The 17,153-nt window shown below is 39.1% G+C and overlaps 1 protein-coding gene across 5 annotated transcripts in view; it reads right to left on the bottom strand.

Annotated features, from left to right (window-relative positions):
- Window positions 1-17,153, bottom strand: part of TNIP1 (TNFAIP3 interacting protein 1) — an 86,877-nt gene that overhangs the window by 22,327 nt on the left and 47,397 nt on the right. For 3 of the 5 annotated variants that reach the window (XM_058169702.1, XM_058169701.1, XM_058169703.1), the window contains exons 4-7: window positions 12,866-12,954; window positions 12,173-12,244; window positions 2,448-2,654; window positions 1,410-1,504 (exon numbers count right to left, since the gene is read on the bottom strand). In XM_058169702.1, coding sequence (XP_058025685.1) covers window positions 1,410-1,504; window positions 2,448-2,654; window positions 12,173-12,244; window positions 12,866-12,954 — 463 coding nt within the window. The remainder of the gene's footprint in view (window positions 1-1,409; window positions 1,505-2,447; window positions 2,655-12,172; window positions 12,245-12,865; window positions 12,955-17,153) is intronic. The other 2 variants (XM_058169704.1, XM_058169705.1) reach the window with 1 other exon arrangement.

The following is a 17,153-nucleotide window of genomic DNA, read 5'->3' as shown; positions in this document are numbered from 1 at the left end:
GAGGAAAATTCACGAGGCGAATAGTAAGGTTTGCAGTTGATAATTATTTATTTAAAAAATCAGAAATGTTATGTATATGCTATTTTAAGCTACTGCTGGAAAGGCAGGATATAAATGTAAGAAAGAAAAAATGAAATAAGATATGTAACTCAACATATATGCATGCCATATTGTGAATTTAAGGCTACAGTTACTCTAAGAATGTTGGTTTGAAATAAGAGTTTGAAACTGAGCTAGAACAAGTCTTCTCAATCTTGTCCAAGCAGTTAATGGACTACATTATAACATAAACAAAATCTATGGCAGTGCAAAATAGTTCTCTTATCCTCTACTTGAGAGCTAACTCAATCCTAGAACATAAATTGCTCAGAGAGTGTAAAATTCATATCAGAACTGGGTACCAAGGGCACCATCTAATGGAGAATTAAACACAGCTTTTTAAAAAGCAAATCTGATTATTAGTCCCAAAATTCTAGCTAAAAGAGTTTGGACTGAAATAATCATGGAATTGAAGGTAGGGTATTCAGAAAAGCTTCACTTTTATCAGTTAAAGCTAGCAGGATACAAATGATATCTTGTGACTAAAACCAAATTATACAATATCTTCATATAATTTCCATCAAAAGTAAGGAAGGTTCGTGATGCTCTGGATCAAGCTCTTGAAGAAATTCTCAAGTACATTCACAACTGTGAAACTAAACCTTGTGCCTCTGTTTCCAATTAGAATCTTTGAAAGAATTGCAAATCAAAAATGCATTTCCCTCCCTGAAAGATCTCATAGTTCATGATAAATCTTATGAAAGAAAAGCCATTTCTTTTTGGTCAGGGAGAACACGAGCCATTACCTACCTTCACTGAGAAGGAAGAAAAATATTTCTCCATGAGCTATTCTGATCTTTTACAAAACATTCTGGGCTAAGAAAGATTTTCTAAAACAAGTGGGATGCCCCAATCCCAAACAAGCCACTACTGGTGCTCGGTTCTTTTTGTTTGGGACTTGTGAGCATAGTTTTATGCCACCCTGCACAAGCTGAGCAAACTAGCATTCAAGAGGGAAGATCCTCATAATTATCTTCTAAACTTTACCTGTGTTCTGGCCTTTCCTTCATTAAGTGAGTAAATAGTTTTAGACCAACGTTTAGACTCATTCTACACCATGCGATATATATGGAAATTCCCTTAGAATTCTCTGGGGCTTCCCACCATTGTAATTTTTTCTATAAGGTACTGGCCACATTGTGCTCCTTCCTGTTCAGGTATATTAAAGCAGATTAAAGAATAAAGTTGATACTAGAATCAACATGTGTAGTAGCATTAACATATCTACTCCAGGATAGGCGACTTCTTCCCCTTTCCCAGTTGTATGCTTGCTCACTGACATATTCCTTTCCCACCTGATGTTCACTCACCTTAGTTTCTCTGATATCTCGTTCCTTTGCTCTAGTTCCCTTTCCAACTTTGTCCTCAGCTCCTCATTTTCTTTCCGCAACTGTTCACACAATGTCTGTTTGAAAGAAAAAGAGAAATTGAGAGAGAAATACAGGGGGGAGAGAGAGAGAGAAAGAGAGAGAGAGAGAGATACAGGGGAGAGAGAGGGAGGGAGGGAGAGAGAGGGAACTGCATTGTACCATATTTGTCAAGAGCCATTTGAATGTTTGATGAACCATATAGCAATAGCAGTAGCAATAGCGCTTAGACTTATATACCACTCCAGAGTGCTTTATAGCACCCTGGCTCTTATGGCAGGAACTGCTTTAGGACAACGGAATGCCACCGGGCACCACTGCTGTGATTTCAAGCAGTCACAGAGTTTGCAATATAAAGTCCCTGCCCAGCATGAGCTCATGGTAGGGCCATAGGCAAATGGAAAACTATGCTTAATATAAGAGCAATAAAACTAAACCAAAAGGGTTTCATTCATTTCCCCAAAAGATAGATGGGAGACAGCAGTATTGAGGATGTTACAGAAATAAAAGAATGAGGGGGAAAAGGTAAAGGGCCATAAACAGCATGATGAAACCAGCTGATTTGGGATGGTATAGTATGGTTGGGTGCATAGCAGAGGTGGGTTTCAACAGGTTCTGACCAGTTCTGGAGAACCAGTAGCAGAAATTTTGAGTAGTTCTGAGAACCGGTAAATACCACCTCTGACTGGCCCCACCCCCATCTATTCTCTGCCTCCCGAGTCCCAGCTGATTAGGAGGGAATGGAGATTTTACAGTATCCTTCCCCTGCCACGCCCACCAAGCCGTGTCAAGCCTACCAACAGAATTGGTAGTAAAAAAAATTGAATCCCACCACTGGTGCATAGGGAATATTTTTACAAGATGGCCTGTACCCCGCCTGTTATGTCCACTCAGTGGGGTGGGAGGTAGGAGATTAAAAAAAACAAAAACGAAGATGAGAACTCAGGAATACAGAGAAGCAAATGAATTGTGCACATCTACCAGTAGCCCTCGGACCTGAAGAATAGATGTCCTCTGCTCGTTCTTGTGCACTTTGGAGGCCAGGCGGTTAAACTCAAGAGCCATGCGCCCCAGATGGGCGAAAAGCTGCGTTTTGTCTGACTCCTCAGCGAAAAGACTGAGCGTGTTCTCGAAGCGCTGAAGGTAAAGCATAAGGTTGGTGTCCTCATTCAGAAGCGGCTCTAAGTCCTGCAGAAAATGATCCAAAGAAGAAAATGGTATCAGAAAAGCATTTGGCCATTTTTGACTTCAATTTAGACCTGGAAAATTCCTCAAATATGATTACCTGGTGTTATTCTATTCTGCACATTTAAAAAGCCATTTTTTTTGTTTGTTTGCGATGGGAGGGCAACTGAAAAGGATTATAGGGGGATGGAAAAACCAGATCTTCTGCTTCTTCTAAATTTTGTATGAGGAATCTTTTCACACACTGACAGAGAGAGCTGTTTTTTGCCCCTTAAAGCCCTTAAAGTGGAGATAAGAAAACTGTCCCATTTGGGGATTGCTCTGGAGAAAACCCAGTGTTTTATGAAGAAGTTCATTTTTCAGTACTAGGCATAAATCTATCACATCTATTGTAGCCCCTTTCCAAACAGTCTCCTTCCCCACAAAGATCCCATCACATAGAATGTGCTTGAGACCCTCCTGACTCCTCCTTTCTTCATATCTTCAACTTATACAATAATTGAATTTAAGAAATTGGGAGGGGGGGCGGACTCTTCAAAAAAGGAGGGATTTTTCTCGTAAGACTACACTACAAATCCAAGGCTATCATATATTTCCCTTTTCAATGAAGAGGTGTATCTGGGTTAATGTTGTGATTCAGTGGGATAATATTCTGACAAAATGACTCATTACAGATTTTTTACCTCTTTTACTCCTTTATGATTTCCCTGTTCCTGTTTTCCCAGACAGTTTGCCATACATACAAGATAGTATTTACTTTCCTTATACAATTTTTTGAAAACTCAAGAAGCTGGAAGACCTACCGCCATTGAACGTTGCAAGGTTTCTCTCTTTCCATAAAGAAAATTCAGTTTACAGATTCCCAATCAATCAATCTAGGTGAAGTTTCTACAGTCACTACAGGTGCCAAAACCTCTCCATTCAGGACCGAGTAGAGGTTGAATTGGACATTTAAGGATTATCGTTGCTTGGAATTCCCACTGTTATGCAGGATGTCTTTAGGACAGGGGTCCCCAACCTTGGCAACTTTAAAGCTTTGCTGGCTGGGGTATTCTGGGAGTTAAAGTCCTCCAGGCTTAAAGTTGCCAAGGTTGGAGACCCCTGCTTTAGGATATATTTTGGTTGTCATTTGTGACTGAGATATCCAGAGCTTGGTTTCAAAACTGGTTTGCAAGACCAATGCCAAAGAACTTTTCTCCCTCCTCATAGAGCAACTACAACCCATTCCCCATTTAGGATGATGGAAAATGGCTTTTATGGGCAGACTGTTTTGTGATGTGAATCACAGATTACTTACTCTAGAAATTAAGCGCGCTATGTACTCCTAGAAAGCTTAACTCCGAATGCGCAAATACTCTTTGCCTCAGCAAATTTCCTAAAGAGCCACAGGGAAAGTAACAATAAAACAGCCTACAATGACCTCTGCTCCAAATTACATTTCCAGCTAAGATTCCCTGCAATCTCAGACCTGATCAAAGGAATTCAGCATGCTCAAACAAAGCTAGAAGCGGGAAAGGAGACAATTGTTTACCCCTTACTTGTGACTCTCTACTCCTCATCCCCTGAGTTCCCAGGCCGAAGAGGGAGAGCAAAGGCAGAATTTTAATTGCATTTGCTTGAATGGAGACAAAAGCCACTCCATAACCAGAGGTCCATTTTTGAGAGCAATCCCTTCTGACAAAACGTCCGCTTCTACTCAAGATGATATAGATGCCTCCTTCAGACTGTCCCCATCCGAATGAAGGATATGGAGGATTCAGGACAAGTTTTCCAGAAAAAGGTTACCATTTTCCAACACGGGTAAAAGCATACATACAAAACCATTAAAAAGAATCCTTAATTTGAGTTTCCAGCCATACCCATGCCAGCATCCCATTAACATCCTGGTCCCAGATCCCAGAGAAGAGCTGAAGGGATTGGGGCTGCCATATCGGCATGGGGCGGGGGGCTATTCCACTAAATCAGGTAGCATGAGAGAAAAGATCCACTTGCTAAAAGCCCCCAAGTGACAATGCTTTGCCAATGGGACTGGGGCATGCCCACCCTACTGAAATGGGCAAAAACCATCAGGGATTTAAAACTAGCCAGTACTGCTTTGAAATACATCCAGAATCCTTCTTTACTACTACTTTTACTCTAATGGATGATCCTTCCACATCTAGACCAATGTTGCTTCTCTCCCATATTAAGAATGCCTTTTTCCTACCTTCTGCTCTCCAGTTCCAGAATCTCATTTTGCAGTTGCATTAGCTATTTCCTTTTCAATATTGCAAGCCGTCTGTTGCTCAGACATATCTGACAGATGGACCCTCCTAAACTTACCTCCTTAAATTTCAGGAAGCCTGCCAAGCCTTTGCTATTGGAAGCTACAGTTCACTCTTCAGAGTTTTGAGCACATTTGCTTAACAGCAAGCACAGCCAAGTTGGATTGCCACCTCACAAGGCAGCCCATGTGAAAGGAATCTTTGAAAGTGAAAAGCAAGGAAAATGCAACCTTTTGTTCAGCACCTATAGCTGACTCACAATCTCCTCCCCTCCAGAGGCTGCCCCAATGAACTTGGTTCAGGGAGAAAAAAAACCCCAGTCTTGCAAGAGACTTTGCCCATTTGTCTGGCAGATGATTCATGAGGAAAAGACCTCAAGAAGGAACCATAAACTGTACATCTATCTACGGTCTAAGGTCTTTATTGCCTTGTAAATCACAATATAAGGGACTTTCAATGAACATAACTATACTCAATGCAGATTCTTTTTAGATTTTATCTACTTCTCCCCAGGACAGTTTTTCCCAAACTCATGCCCTGAACTTATTGCAGGCTAAACGCTTCTGCAATCTGCCAATATGGCAAATAACCAACCATTATATGTAAGAAACAAACAACTAAATTTAGGGGAGGGGGGTGTTTCAAGGTGAAGTGAGGGAAATTACAGATGTAACTCTAGATTTGTAAATATAGGCCCCATGGATCTCCTCCCCCTCCCCCCAGATATCATAGCGACATTATACAACAATGAAAAGACATTCTGTTGCTATGGAAATGAAAGTCGTTACCATTTTTATGCCATTGCCTAGCACCTGATAGGTACTTTATTACAGATGCTTTTTATGGTTTTAGCCTGTGAGAGTCCAGAAATACCAAGCTAAAATCCAAGGCCTTTCTCTGCTTTACATTTAATTATGGATGCAAACATGCTCTGGCAATTTCTTTTTCTATGGAGACCCCAGGCCTTTTGGGTCTCCAGCTCACCCAGAGTATATGAGTGAAAGAGGCTCAAATCCCTTTTTAGCTCTACCGGTGTTAAAGTTATTCCAACATTGCCAATGACACCCTTAAGCTACACATAAAACCTATCAACTTGCGTCATCTAGTAACATTGAAAGGAATGGTTAGAGAAGGGAGGTGCAAGTCAGAAACATATATAATTATATTTGTAATATTTGTGCTGATTTAACGTTCAACTCAGGCAAGATCTCCCAGTATATTGTTATACTGTTATATTGTTATACAGGAATATAACATATATTGTTATACAGGAATCGGGTAGGTCTAATCTAGTGAAAAGAAGGTCTAGGGGTGATATTATAGCAGTGTTCCATTACTTGAAAGAATCTAAAAGAATCATTTTTTCACCTCTTCTAAAGTTCCTGTATTTCCACATGAACTATTCACATACATTTCCAAACTTCACAATATTATCATTAAAAAATCTAATGCAGTTTTTAAAAATTGCATTGGTATCTAATCTTGCTTCCTGTTCCAGAATCCAGGAGTTCCTTTCTAAAAATGTCAGAATGGTGAAATATTTACTCATGAGAGCGCAACTGTGATTTAAAATACACATGTTGTAGGTGTGTGTGTGTGTGTGTGTGTGTGTGTGTGTGCCCTCACGTATACACTATGTAGCTACTCATAAACAATCTCTGCTTGCTTTATGGAATTATATAACATAAGGGTGGATCATGACATTCCTGGGCCACCATTAAGGTTGTTATTATAATAATTAATTATAAAGCTATGTGTTTGCCTCTGGATCAGGAGCTCTGCAGTCATTACCAAAATGTCCACCTAAAGGCCAGTATGCTTAACATAACTAAGTATCTGAGAAAAGTTGCTTTGTCCATTTCTACCCCAGCCAACAGACAAAGAAAAACATCAGCAAATTTGGAAATACAACCTCCCGATTATATCTGACAGGCCTACAATAGCTATTTACCCCAGTTAGTAACTCCAAAGTTGATTTCTTGCCAGTTCCACACCATTCCAGATTTCAAAAAAGGGGGTATGTTTTATTTTTATATTAATATAGTTGCTTCCTTAAACCTTCTGCTCGACTAGCCTCGCCCATGCTGGCCTGGTAGCAATGCATGAAGGGACTTGCTCTCTTTCAGCTTTTTAAAAAAAAGGCACCCCCCTTCTTTTGCTGAAGAGCCCTGAAAAATGCACAAGCAAATTAAATGGAACTGACCTCTGAGAACAAAAATGAGACCTCTGGCAGGGAACTAGTAACTGTTAAGAAAGAGCTATGATAAATTATATCCAAGGAATCCTTCCATATTTCCTTAACAGAGACCATGGAAGGCCTAATTTTAAACTGGAGTAATATGGCAGATAAAAGGGAAACTAAAACCCCTAAACAAGATGCATTTATTTTAGAATGTAAACATCAGAAAGTTTGTTAGGATTTGGGGAGGGGGGAGGGTTGGGTGTTTGCTTGTATCTTAATTATTCCTTGAAGGAAGAACAGGACTGAAAACCAGCAGAGGGCTGTGCTTGGTGGCTTTCTCTTCTAATAATCCACAGCCCAATTGTTCCAGAGGAACCCTGTGCCTTCCCAAGCACAGGTGGAGGCTATGATCATGCTGAGGATTACAAGCATGGCATGCCATCATAGGTTGTTGAGGAACAAACACGTGGGACTTTTCCATATTATTATTTAAGACACTAATCTTCCATCCCAGCCTAAAAATATTGCTAGTAGAAAATTGGCTGACCAAAGCGATGGCCCTGGCTTTCATTCACTGCAACTCACTGTCAACAAAGATTATAACCATACTGATTGCTTTTGTCCTCTAGCTTTATCATATCCTATTTCAGCAGGTTACTATTCAGTGGGACAGCATTTAGAAATTAGGGCACTGCGGTATGGATGGTACCATGCTTCAGATCTCAAGCTGAAAAGCTGTAAGTGTAGGTAAGCAATTTAGTGCGTGTCAATTTTTTCAACTTTCATTTTCCAAACATTACAGGTGCTCAAAAGTTGTGACATGCCTTGGGGATTGTGAAGGTATTTTGGTTACTTTAATATCATTTAGATGTGCTTGGTAAGTAACTACATAAATACCATAACTTTTTAACATTTTGTTTGTTTCATTTAGCATGCTGGACCTCTCAGGGCCTTCATCAAGAAGCTATAAGTTTTCCTGGCCTTGCAAAACAGCAGGGCAATTCTTGGAAAAATACTTAATTGGATTAAGGAGGCACTCATATTTACTACAAACTTGCATCAATTGCATGACAGTTAGCTTCTCAGTTTCTCTGTCTGATTGAAGATGATGGGACAAAGCTAAGGGAGTTTTACGTCTACGAGCTAAAACTCAGCTTTCCAAAAGCAAATTATGAATCACATGTTTCTGCCAGAAATGAAATGCTTGGAAAAACAAATCATGGTTCCGGAAAATTTGCTGAATAAGGTAATTTGGGGAGGGAGGGGGAGAGCCATTAGATGGAATGAACTGAGCTATCTTAGAAAAGAGGGCAGCTTTCACCAAAATAGCCTCCACATTCTATTGCCTGGACAAGTCCCTGGGAAAGATTTTCAGAAATAATTTGCCACTGCCTTCTTCCTCAGTCTGAGAAAAAAGTCCAAAGTCATGCAGCTGCCAGGATTAGAAATTCCCATCTTGCAGTTTCTAGCCTTGTGCCTTAACCACAACACCAAACATGTACTTGGCATATGTAAATCTGATAGGTAGTCCAAGGAAACTTTGTCCCCAGCTCCCTGTGTGGAGGGCAGGGAATGTTTGTTAACTACCTTGCTTGCTACCTTTGTTAACTACCTTGCTTGTTCACAAGAAGCTTGCCAGAACAAGTGCAGCAAAGAATATAGGCCTTGACATCTGCCTGCCTCCCTTTTTCGGGATCAGAATCCCATTTTAAAGGAATCTCCTTGGTAAATTTAGTTAGCCGTATGATTAGTGCAGCAAAATTAAAATCAAATGTATAGTTAAAACTGGTAAAGCTGAGGAAATGATGTATTTTCTGGATATTGCTGCAGAGAGGGGTTCCCAAAACAGAATATATTTTAATCTACCAGATTTCTATTTACATTATTTTTGCAGAAATACAGACGTCCTAATAATCTAACACAGGGAGAGAAAGATGCAGCTCTCTAGCTTAGTGTAGAAGCTAAAATTGCAAAGGTGTTGGAAGCAAGATCTAAAAAAATATATATGAATAGTTCAAACGTGGAATTTCTAAAAAAATAATTAAAAATATAACTTTTTTAATGCCAAAGATGCAGTGACCAATACACATTTGAATTTACATTGCTTCCTGCAACAAGTAGCAATAATGGTTAAATATTTATAACCTTTCACACAAATCCAGCTATATACTCCCCAAGACTCAATATAATAAAAACTATGTTTTCTGGGGTAAAAAGTTTTCTTTTTCAGTTTTCTTCTGAAGTAGATAGCAATCCCTAATGGTTACAGAATTGAGGAGTCCTCAACAAAGAAAAACCACCAGTGAAAATGAAGGGGAAGATACAACTTTACTGTAAGTAGTCATCAATAAACTCAGGGAAACTAATTTTGTCCCTGACTCTGGGTACTTATGTTTTTCAGGAAGCAGAGCTCTAGGAAAGCAATTGACAGTAGCCACAAAACTGGAGAAGGGGGCAGAGTCTGTACTTCTTCCTTTCAAAACATACGAGACCAGGCCCTATTTTTGGCAGGGGAGAGAGGAGAAGTTCCTGATGCGGTGAGCATTTGAGGCTTTGCAAGCCATGTGTTTTGCATGCTGACGAATCAATGATGTCCTGCATGGTGGGTCTGAAGCCAGCCCAATTTCCCAAGGTTACAGGAAATGGGGATGCTACATAAAGGTGCAGTCTTTGCTGGGGGAGATTCAAAGCACTCTGTGATGAGCCCTGGCCAGAAGAGTCAACTCAGATCTGCAGGTCTTGAGCACTTGGCTTGCAAAAGGGCATTTCCTCCCGTAAGTGTGAAGCTGATGTTCAGGCGTAAAACAGATTATTAAACCAGCCCAAAGAAATCAGCCCAAAGGAAAATCCTCCACTCTTAGGAATAGATGTGTGTTAAAAAAGGGACCATGGGGAAGCTAAACATAGAAATTAGGATGAGAAAATGAGTATAGGTTGCAGGTATCTAATTCTTATTTTAATACTGAGAAGAAGAAAAAACTTCTTAAGGACAAGATTTGTATAACAGTGGAATAGTCTACCTATGGAAGCTGTGGGTTCTCATCTCTGGAGGTTTTTAAGAAGAGTTGCAGCAGTCACTTCTCAGGATTAACTGGCTTTCCTGCGGACTGCAGAGGGATGAACTACAGCAGGGATGTTAAACTCCTGGCCCATGGGCCAGTTTAGTGAAGGGGGGGAAGTCCCAATACATCACGTGATGCTGCTGTGATGACTGAATTTGTCACCCCTGAACTAGAGGGTCTTTAGACCAATTTCAACCCTACAGATCTGTTACTCTATGTGCAATTCACATTGGGAAAGGAAGAGAGTAAATCTGCCAGGATTTTTCACAGTTAGGGAAAGTGGCTGCTGATATTTCTGCCATGGCAGCAGAAGCAGAAGCAGCAATAAACAGTGAACAGATATTGGTCTGGAATTGGTACAGAAACTGTCCCACTGTCTATTGCATCATCTGAGCTAACTGGTCCAGCTGGGCTGCAACTTGACTTCTGATACTGGAGCAAGGAACTGGTTAGCTGATTTGTGTTTATGGAGTTACAATAGGAACTGCAGGCATTGTTCAATCTCGAGTGTCGAAAGCAGAAGCTTTCTTCCCATACTGTTTGGAAGAGAAGGAGGCACATCATGCTGTCAGACTTCACCCCAGGTATGGCAGAGAATCTCAACTCTCCAGAGAGGCTCAGCTCCTCAGTCAGGAACTTGCTTACAGCAAAAGAAGCATGGATATGGTGGAGGCTTCTGGAAAATGCAGAAATGAAGCCATATACTGATGGCTCCAGAGTTTAAATTCTTGGTCTGATCTTCCTGCCTTTTCAAGTCAATGAATTTTTGGCAGTTTTTCCAGTGAAGGGAATGAGCTTGATCTGCTTATTGTTGACATAATCTTACTCAAGCAACACTGGTTCTTGCCCCACCTTTTTCAAGAAAGGCTTCATGCTCCATGCCTGTGGTGTTGCCTGCCATTCTGCTGGTTGATTGCCTAAGCTTGTAAATATATTTTGCTACCGAAGACAAGGAAATAGCTGACCTGTTAGCAGCTTTGCATATATAAGTAAGAAAGGAGGGGAAAAAACCCTCTTGACAATATCACCTTTAGATTATTTTTCTTACACTATGTTCTAACAGTTTCTGTAAATCTGTTCTGGGAAAGGGCCAAGTCAAGAAATCCTTTGGCACACAACAAGAGCAATAGCACTTAGACTTATATAGCAACTCATAATGCTTTACAACACTTTACAACACTCTGGGCAGTTTACAGAGCCAGCATGTAACCCCCAACCATCTGGATCCTCATTTTATTGACCTCAGAAGGATGGACGGCTGAGTCAATCTTGAGCCGGTCAGGATCGAACTCCAGGCTGTGGACAGAGTTTGCCTACAATACTGCATTTCAACCACTGCAGCACCAGGGTTCCTTATGCATGATTTGTGCAGTTGTGTACTTTTGGGGAGCAAGAAAGTATCAATATTTTCAATTATGAGCAATTATGAGAAGCTGATAGTTCCGGACAGCAAAAGCTAACTTCTTGGAGACAGAGCATACATGGCAATCACAGAAACTAAAGCAGCAATGAGTGGAGCAACCATAATGTATGAACGCACTACATCTCCCACTTCTACAATTCATAGGATCGATCACCTTCACCCTTAAACTGAAGAATCTCCCTTATCCTCACCTATTGTCCACCATGAAGAAAAAAAGAATGTGAACATAGGTAACTTTTCCCCCCAATGATCAAAAAGCACGTGGGCAGTATTTGAATCTTAACAATGGGTTACAGAGGGACACTTTCTCTTTTTCACACATATACATTTATGCACATATGCATCTGTAGATAGGATACCTGACACTGTTAAATGTTAAGACTATTAAGCTCATTAAGAATGAGCATAACCTTTTTCTACTAGATGCTACATGGTGCAATAGACTTAAGTATTCGATTATAATTATTATTTTAAAAAGTAATCAGTCAAATATCAAAGTTAGCTTGTTTTCTGTTATATTGCTCCATAACTACCTGTCCCTATTTTCTAAAATTGCACAAGGAAGTTTTGAAAAACGTTTCATTACTTACAGATTTCCTACTACTCTCTTGAGAGGCCCTCTTATCTTCATTGCCAACAATTTCAAATTCAGATGATGATCCCTTAAAAGAAAGAGACAGGGGGGAAGAAAGCACATTTAAATGCTTTGCTGTGCTTTAAATTGTGTAAACAGATGGTTAGATAGCCTTCAGACAGATAACAAAAACAGCAATCTACAACAAAATGTTGTAGTATAGCTTTATCTGTTAACCAGAGTGTTTCTCTTAAAGGAGTCCAGCCAGGTAGCCACACACTGTACCAGGATATAGGAAAGACTTAGCTACCCAATCTCCCTACCCTATCTCCCTACCCTGTGCTTTTTCAAATAACTATCAACAACACTTGAAGACTGACATTTTGGGGTAGGAGAATTACATAGTTTTATATATTTCTGTAAGCCTCACGCCTCTGCTAAAGGTGCTTTAGAACTACTCTGGCCACTTAAGAGTCAATTTCAAGTCAGAATAACAGAAGTCCTGTGGCATCTAATTCAGTGAAATAAATAAATTGCCCCAATCATGTCAGCTATGGACACTGAAATTACTATTAACTGCTATATCTTCACTGCATACACTTCATCCCCCAAATAAATTGAGGCATCAACTACTATGTATACATAACCATTTGGTTAATTTGTTTATTTGTGGCTATAGCTATAAAAATACTCAAGACTGATTTCTTACACTAGAAGATGGCTTCTGTGCTGCTTTTTCTAGGGTCTTCTCACCCTCAACTGGAATATTGGAGGACGAGCAAAGTTCTGGAATCTCACCTATAAAAAGAGTGAATTAGTGAGGCTTGGAGTCCTGATTCTGTGAGCAGAAATAAGCACAATGAGAAGAAAAAGAAAGAGGTGGGGGGAGAGGGAGAGGGAGACTAATTAGATATTTGGACAGAATGAAAAAGCCATGGCCTGCAGTTACAGGAAATAAATTCTGAAGTTTCACAGCAAACACGACAATTATTTGCACTTAACCAATTCCTTGTTTAAGAAAAGCCCAATCAGATATGCCAACAAGTCTAAAGTCCTCTTCACCGCCTTCTTATTAAGAGGTTCTAATAAGCCCTGAAGACTAACAAAAATCCACATGTCGAATTATCTTCCCATATGGTGTAAGTGGCTGGTCTCTAGGACAACATTTGTGTGCGATGCAAATGTATATAAATGACATTTGATCAAAGTCAGCTGGAATTTCCCCCCTTCCCTCCTGGGCTTAGCACGCTGTAATATTGAAAGATCAAAATTATTCCTCAGCTTTTCCATTTGCTGTTAATTTACCTTTCAAAAGGAGATAATAATCATGGTTTAAAAACCTTTTATGTATTTTAAAAGTTACTTAAAATACAAGTATGTACACTCTATTGAAATAAATTGTACACTAATTATTACATTTTGTAAGATTAACCGAGGCTTCCCTGTGACCCTTTTCATTTAGATCTATCATTTTAGTCATGCATTTTAGCCTTTAAGCAATACTTCCATCAAATGTCTATCACACTATGTGTCTTTCTAGAGATCTGGTTTCAATTTTTCGATGCCCAAGGCTGAAAATTGTAAATTACATCTCCAACAGTTATTAAAAGTACTCAATTAAACCATGTAAGATATGTTTCCTTTAATCCCATGACAAAGCCATGTGGACACTTGACTGGTTTTGTTTTTTTCAAGAAAATACAGGCTTGGGTTTATAGCATTCTCTGATACAATGTTTAACAAAAGTTAAAACAACCTTACCATTAGGGACCACTCCCTCAACCATAAAATGTTTAACTGCTCCAAGAAAAAAAACACAGTGTACGTTATAAAAAATAAAAATATAAGGCACATAAATACTACTGACATCACCATACGAATAGTTTACATATTGAACAAAAGGAAGATACTTATTATGGGATAAGGGCTTACATAAGGATTTGATTTTCTACCAGAAGCCAGAGATTACTTCAATCCATACATTTAGTTATGTTTTCTAATGCATAAGGAATCTTCCCCAACCACTTGATCTTTCAACTGTGGTTTCCTAAGATGAGATTTTCCTAACCTTTTAGTCAGTCTCTCACAACTAAGGATAATTTATGTATAGCAATCTTCCACTAGCTCCACTTCCTCCTGCTACTGCTAGCTCCTTGGATAAAGGTTTCAAATATTTCAAATATTGCTAGAAATGTCCTTTGGCCAGATCTCCCTGCTTCAACTTTCCCTTATGACCTTAAAGAGTGGCTTCATTTTCTGTTCAGGCTCTAGCTCCAATCTTCAGGAGATTTCTCTTAGATTCGGAAGGCTGCTCTCATCTCCATTCTGAACTCTATTCCTTCCAGCATTTACCTTTGTTCCTCCAATAGGCTGTAATCAGCTGACTTTTCCCTGTCCATGCCTGGGTTTGGCACTTGAGTGCTGCACAACAAGATGAGCTCTCATTACTTGACTAATCAAGAAGAGAAGCAACCTAGAACTAAGGAGAAATTTCCTAACAATGAGAATGATTGCTCAATGGAATGGTTTGCCTTCAGAAGTTGTGGATGCTCCATCACTGGAGGCTTGTAAGAAGAGACTGGACAACCACTTGTCTGGAATGGTATAAGGTCTCCTGCTTGAGCAGAGGGTTGGACTAGAAGACTTCTAGTTCTTTCCAACTCTGCTATTCTGTTACTTGCCCCAGCTTCTGCCTACCTAGCAATTCAAAAGCATGCAAATGTGAATAGATAAATAGGTACCATTTCAGTGGGAAGGTAACAGTGTTCCATACACCTCAGCACTAGTCATGCTGACCACAGGACCACATAAATGTCTTCAGACAATGCTGCTCCCTCAGTTAAGAAACAGAAATAAGCACTGCCCCCCTAGTGTCAAGAATATCTGGATAGGGGAAACCTTTACCTTTAAACCTGTTTTTTTTCTGGCTTAGTTATGGTTTCTAAAGGAATTACAGTGGCTCAAGCCCAATATGTAGCAGAAGAGGCTTCCACTCTCAAAAGAAAAATATTACAATACATAAACCAGCAATATCTCAGGAATATAATTCTCTGCCAAGTTTCAGGATTTCCAAAAGAGTGGTCAAACAGGCCACCTATATTCGGTTGAACAGCCCTCTCTCAACTGAGGGAGGGATATGACACCACTAATCTCCTGTTTACAACACAATCCTTTCAGCAGTTCCAAGAAGATTCCACACCCATTTACACAATGAAAGTGATCCTTAGGGCACAGATGAACCTCCAAGTGTCCTCAACAACTCTTAGAATGAGTGCTAACAACTAAATGATTTCAAGGAATATAAATCTTTCCATCCTCCTCCATTCAATCACAATTGAAGAAACTTCTTGGATGAGGCATGAAACTTTTCAAGAAAAAGATGAAGTCTAGTTGCCTTTTGAAAAAGCACCTTTGGGACAACTATGACCTGGATGACTGAGAATCTCCATAAACATTCAGAATTTCCAAATTAAAAAATAATAATATACATTTTCATATATTGGGTGGGAGAAAAACAAAATGCTGTAGAAGGGGGGAGGGGAATCACATTCTGAATATTGATTAATCTGGACCGATTATAATGTTTAATATAAACTCCCAGCCTGTTCTTCCAGTCTTTTCGAGTTAATGAATTTTTGATAGTTCTGAGAGCCAGTTGTAAAAATTGAAGAGGAACTCTATGCAATACAGTTGGAAGATTCAGAATTGAAACCTGCAATGATGCAGAACAATGACTAATAGTCTTCTGTACAGAAAATAGGATGTATGTCCTTACTACTTTTCTTACTTACTACTACTTACTGAAAAGATACATTACTTTTCAACAACAAAAGACAAGCTCTTAATCTAGATATCTCCAAATAGGCAACACTGTAATCAACAGAATATATCTTATGCAACAACAGATGGAAAATATCTATACTGAAATGTAGAATATGTTGGGTACTGACTGTGAATTAGATCATCCGCTGCTAGTCACAGAAATACATCAGTCTGAAAAACACCAGAGAAGACCCTGTTTTCAGTGGGATATATACTACAAACCCATTGCAAAAGAATATAAGATTGAGATGAGAAACAGATTCAAAGGGCTGCACCTAGTTGATAGAAAGCTCAAGAATTTGTTGGAGTTAGTTAAAGTGATTGTAAAAGAGAAAGCTAAAAAATAAATATTAAAAGCCAAAAGAAAACAAATAATGCACTGGCTATCAAACAAGCCACAGAAATGACTAAAGAAAGAAGGCAAATGCCAAAGCAGATCTAGAGAAAATAGAGAACTTAATAAAACTATCAGTGACAGGTGAGAAGAATAACGATATATAATAGAATGGGAAGAACAAGGGATCTATTTAAGAAAATCAGAAAAACACAAGTCATAAGGAACATCAAATGAATTAATGATGGAACATAAGATGAAAAAGTTGGAAGGAATAGGACCAGCTATATTAATCAATCGATCAATCAAATAAATAATTTCGTTTATTGCAGAAACTCAGGTGAATTCTCAACAAATCTAGAACTCTTCAGAACACAGCATAGCAGCATAGGATGAAGAACACTTGTAGAATTCATCTATCAGAATGATTTGCACTTTCCAAATTAAGTATGGGAATTATAATGAAGAATGAATATTATAATTAGAATGTTATTATTAGAATGACATGAATGAATATTATAATTAGAATGAATATACAGAGTACACATCACAGTACATTCATAAACATGCATCTTTTAAGGAAATTGCACAGAACTTTGTTTTTAAATGTATGTTTATCTAGCATGTAAATGTGGATGTTCATGTACTTTAAAAAATCTGCACTGATGCAGAAACAGGACATACTGCATTTATGAAAAAGAGATAAAATTGAAAGGCCAAATTGGAGTGATCTATTTCCTTCCATCTTGGACAGGCAGCACCTGTCTTGAAAATGTCAGCTTTTTTTCTTTTCTTAAGAACTGAAGAGAGAGTAGGAGAAAGCGCATCATTTTGAAGACTA

This window comes from Ahaetulla prasina, chromosome 2 (genome assembly GCF_028640845.1).
Source record: "Ahaetulla prasina isolate Xishuangbanna chromosome 2, ASM2864084v1, whole genome shotgun sequence".
Lineage (NCBI taxonomy): Eukaryota > Metazoa > Chordata > Lepidosauria > Squamata > Colubridae > Ahaetulla > Ahaetulla prasina.
This window is presented reverse-complemented; position numbering and strand designations above follow the sequence as displayed.